At 44.9% G+C, this 4,488-nt stretch overlaps 1 protein-coding gene across 1 annotated transcript in view; it reads left to right on the top strand.

The window, feature by feature from the left end:
• Nucleotides 1-158: 158 nt before the first annotated feature.
• The window catches only part of LOC104470147 (uncharacterized protein KIAA1671 homolog), a gene marked incomplete at its 5' end in the record, with an annotated part of 8,956 nt that continues 4,626 nt past the window's right edge, over nucleotides 159-4,488 (top strand). Inside the window, one exon of the mRNA XM_010084968.1 lies at nucleotides 159-277. Within this exon, the coding sequence (XP_010083270.1) occupies nucleotides 159-277 (119 nt within the window). The remainder of the gene's footprint in view (nucleotides 278-4,488) is intronic.

The raw sequence follows: 4,488 nt of genomic DNA, 5'->3' as shown, positions 1-4,488 counted from the left end.
ACTTGCCCTTGTTAAATTGCATTAAATTTATTCCCAGTTTTGTCTTGACCAAGCTCGATTGGTAGAGTCAAAAACAAAAACGGTATAGCAGATAAAATCTGTTAATGATTTGCTTATGGCTCACGGAGCGCTGCCCTGTTGTGTTTGTTTCCCTGCAGGACCAGCTGAAGCAGTGCTTCTCCAGACAGCCCGCCGGAGCCAAGGACACAGACACGCTCGTGCAGGAGCCCGACAGCCAGTACGGCACCTGGACCGAGCAGCGGCACAGCGGGGACAGGTAGGGACGAGCAGGGTCCCCTCTGCCCTGCCTTGCAGGCTTTTCTGAGCTCAGTCACGACAAGAAATGCTTTGGATGGGTATGTGTGTGCGTATGTCCACGTGTGTGGTTTGGGTTTTTTTAACTTCATGTTCAGTTTCAGTGACTATACAGTTTCTTCAATCTGTAAGTGAAGAAATATTTCTTTAATATCTGTGAATTTCACCATAAGGTTTGAAATTTACGCTCCATCCTCCAGTGAGAGTGCGGTATCACCACTTCTGTAAGCAGTGACAAACCCAGCTTGGACTGGGATAGATTTAACAAGTCTGCTGGTGAGTGAAATGCAAGTTAGATGGGTTTTTGGGGGCTAAAATGGTAGTAAGAAGATACGGGAAAAATAGTTATTCTCAATACGTGCAGCAGATGGCTTTGATGAGATTAACATAGGTAGTAAAACTTCCCTTGTGCTGTGTGTTTGCAATTATAATTAGAAATATACATTTTTGCATTTAGAAAGTGGTTACCTTCTTGTGCGCTGTGTGCCTCTGGTGGGTAGAACTAGGGTCCTGGGAAGATGTTGCTGAAATTTTGATTTCCTCCCTCGCAGGCAGCTAAGGAAGTGTCTGGTGATGGTCAGACAGGGCACACTAACAGTTCTGGGGTTTGTTTTATTTTTTTGTAAATTTGCTCTCTCCCATACCGGCTGGCATGACCTTAGAAGCTGTGCTGCAGCTAGGCTGGACAGCGAGATGGGTTTGAAATGGGCACCGGCTCCGACAGCGTGCGGGCACCTCGGGATGTGTCCTGGTAAACCCGGGGCTGCGGTGGCCACATCTCGCTGGCTTTGAAGCATTTCAGTGTTGTGGAGGATGAAATGGAATATCAGCTGAACAGCAGAGAGTGCTGCTGAGGCTTCCTGTTGTTAAACCATTCAATGAGACAAACCTCAGAGCGCAGTGAGAGGGTTTTATAATTTGTACCTGTTGTGTTTTCAGCTTGATCCGTGCTGTTTGAGCCAATATCTGAGCTGCTCAGAGTAGTATGAAAATAGCATTTTGTCTGGGTTTTTCCTGTCTTTTAAATACTATACTTGTTGGGATCTTACAGCAGACATTAATGTCAATTATGTTTGGAGTGTTCTGCACTTGAGAACAGTGCGTTATAAATATTTTATTGCTTAGGAAATCAGGGTAGCTTTCAGCTTGAAGCTCGGTGAGGTAAGTGACATGCCGGCAGTGGCATCCAAGCTTTCTGTAAAATTAACTCCGATGTCAGTATGCTCTAGGCGTTTTCTGAAGTCAGGTTCTTAACAAAGGTGCTTGTCTCAGCCAGACAGCGTCTGAATGTTATTTCCAACCTGGAGGATTCTTCCTGATTAGAAAAGCTCCACCTCAAAATTCTCATTTATTCAAGTATCAGTCTCCATGTCCTGTAGTTTTGTTTCCACTGTAAGAAATGTTTAGTGTTCTCTTTTTTTGCAGTGTAATGATGACAGTGTGGTGACTTTTCAGCGTTTTGCCACCCCCTTGCTCAGCTTTAGGGGAATTACGGGTGTATTAATTCAGGCACTTGGAGAGGAATGAGAGTAATGTGCTTTTAAATATTAACTTAATAATGGAAATCTTCCTGGAATATATTGAAACTGCATTTCGTTTGCAGTTTATTTTTTATGAAGTGGAAAGCAGGACAACTGCAGGCGCTCTCTTCTCTTGCCCTGGGTGATGGGAGCATGTCTCTGCCTTCGCCGCTGCCGGGGCTGTCGTCTCCTCTGCTGCTCAGCCCAGCAGCAGGAACTTACCGGAGACTTTGATAACTCCCCTTTCCTGTTTTGCCTGGCTCACTTCCCTTGGACTTTGTCTTGCCAGCCGTATGGCCTGTGGGGTTGCATTCCTCCTGCTCCACGCTGGGAGAGCACCAGGGACCAGGCACCGCGCCCTTAAAATGAAAAGCCACGATGACCACCTGGCACCTGGATAGAGGTGGTCCTTCCGCTAGAGAAGCTGCTGGGAAGGGGTAGGAAGGTCGTTCTCAGCTAGAGCTTAGTCGCTGCTGGAGTAAGCACAAGGGGCTGCTCTTGGCTGGCTGCAATGGGCTTTGGCAAATAACTTCTTAGAATGGCAGGAGATGGTTTAATTTGGAGGTGTTAATTGGGATTTTCTTAGCTTATCTAAAAGATTTGATTTTGGGGTTTTTTCTCAAGTGCTTTAGTAAGCTTTTTGCTGTTGACATCATAGAAAATTATTACTTTAGTCAGAAGAGTCTTCAGAAGGAAAAATTATTCTCTTACAGAAGAGGAATGGTGTTTTTAGGTGATGGATCTATACAACTCTGACTTGATAAGATTTTAGCTATTTCTTTCTTCAAATCCTTGAATTTAGGCTACAACAAAGTTTTAGAAAAGAAAACCCACTGTAGGGTATTGACGGGGATCTGCAGTTCCAGGACATAAAGGGGCATTCTTAAATGGAGATTATTTCTTGTGCAGTGCCCTAGGCAGGCAGTGAGAGCTGCCTTTGGATGCTGACTCCTCAGCAGCATAAGAGCCAGGATTCCTTTACTTTTCGACTCCTAATTTCACATGATGAAGCAACACATTCTTATGGCCTCTTGGCACTATTTCTAAAACTGATCACATTTAATTGCAATTGAAAGTAAATATTGATGTGAGTTTATTGCGTGTTTGTGCTAACCGTTCTGCTGATGCTTACGTGCAGTACACGAAGGATGATTTTTCAGAGAGAGTATCTCTAAGTGACACCTGTTGCTTATGGACATGCTCATGAAACTTGAAATCTTGATGAAGTAATAGAAGAAGATGCATAATACATCTCAGTAAAGAGAACTGAGAACATGTTTTAAATTTCAATATTTGACCATACAGTTTATTTCCATGAAAGGTGATCAGTCTGCAGATTGTCTTCCATCCCCACGTTCTTCCATATTCTAGTGTCTCTAAAGCCTGCAGATACCAAACATCATTCAAAGCAAAAATACTGGACAAAAACTTCCCCCTGGAGCTCATTAGTACCGTTTGTTAATTATCCTGGGGCCCAGGGCTGAAGGAGGGCAGAGGCATTGACTCCACTCGTGTGCTGGAAGCTCTCTGCAGCATTCGCTCTGCCGGACTGGAAATGGTATCACGTACTGCTGCTTGAGAAAAGCTGTTATTCAGCTGTAAACTCCTGAGTGTTTTACTCCCAAGGCTGCTATTGCTGTGAACTGTACCAAATGCTAAGGTCCGTTGTTTAAAACACATATATATTCATACATACATGTATAGGGTTTTTGTTTTACAAGTTTTCGTAGATACTTGCTCAAGAAAAGGTGCTTAGGAAATGGTATCACGTACTGCTGCTTGAGAAAAGCTGTTATTCAGCTGTAAACTCCTGAGTGTTTTCCTCCCAAGGCTGCTATTGCTGTGAACTGTACCAAATGCTAAGGTCCGTTGTTTAAAACACATATATATTCATACATACATGTATAGGGTTTTTTTACAAGTTTTCCTAGATACTTGCTCAAGAAGAGGTGCTTAGTAACAGAGGACTCCTGTTAAACAGAGAAGGAAAACCTGAACTCCTTAAATACTTTAGGTTTCGATTTTTAAACTAGAAACTCCGAAAATTAGAAGCAAGTCAGCCCTGTTTTTACTGACAGTAGAGTCTTACTGTGTGTCCTCCAACCTCCTGGAATCCAGCCTGTGTGACAAGGGGGGACACAGAGCTGCATCCAGCCTGCAGTCCTGCCCCCGCCGCTCATCTCGCTCAGCCTAGGCAAAGGGAAGAGTTCTGGGAATGCACTGGGAGCATCGCAGCACCGGGGTGCGGGTCCTGCCGCCCTGGGGCTCTCCCCCAGCACCCCAGAAATCCTTCGCTCGCAGAGCCCTGCCTGAGGGTGCCACCTGCTGCCCACCTCAGCCATCCGCTCCTCCCAGCATCCTTGGGAGAAAAACACCTCTGGCTGGGCAGTGCTCTCCAAAATACACCCTGAGATGGAAGAGAAGCTCTTAAACAAAACAAACAAAACAAAAATCTAGTACAGCTCAAGTGGAGGAGGTGTTGGTTGTGGGACAGCACCAACAGAGGTGCTGCTTTCTGTCAGAACCCAGGGGATGCAATTTTTTAAACAGCTCAAGTGGAGGAGGTGTTGGTTGTGGAACAGCACCAACAGAGATGCTGCTTTCTGTCAGAACCCAGGGGATTCAATTTTTTAAAATCCAGTGTCTCTTAACA

This window comes from Pterocles gutturalis, unplaced genomic scaffold (assembly GCF_000699245.1).
Source record: "Pterocles gutturalis isolate BGI_N339 unplaced genomic scaffold, ASM69924v1 scaffold23240, whole genome shotgun sequence".
Taxonomy (NCBI): Eukaryota; Metazoa; Chordata; class Aves; order Pterocliformes; family Pteroclidae; genus Pterocles; species Pterocles gutturalis.
The sequence above is the reverse complement of the archived record's forward strand: the minus strand, read 5'-3'. Positions and strand labels throughout refer to the sequence as shown.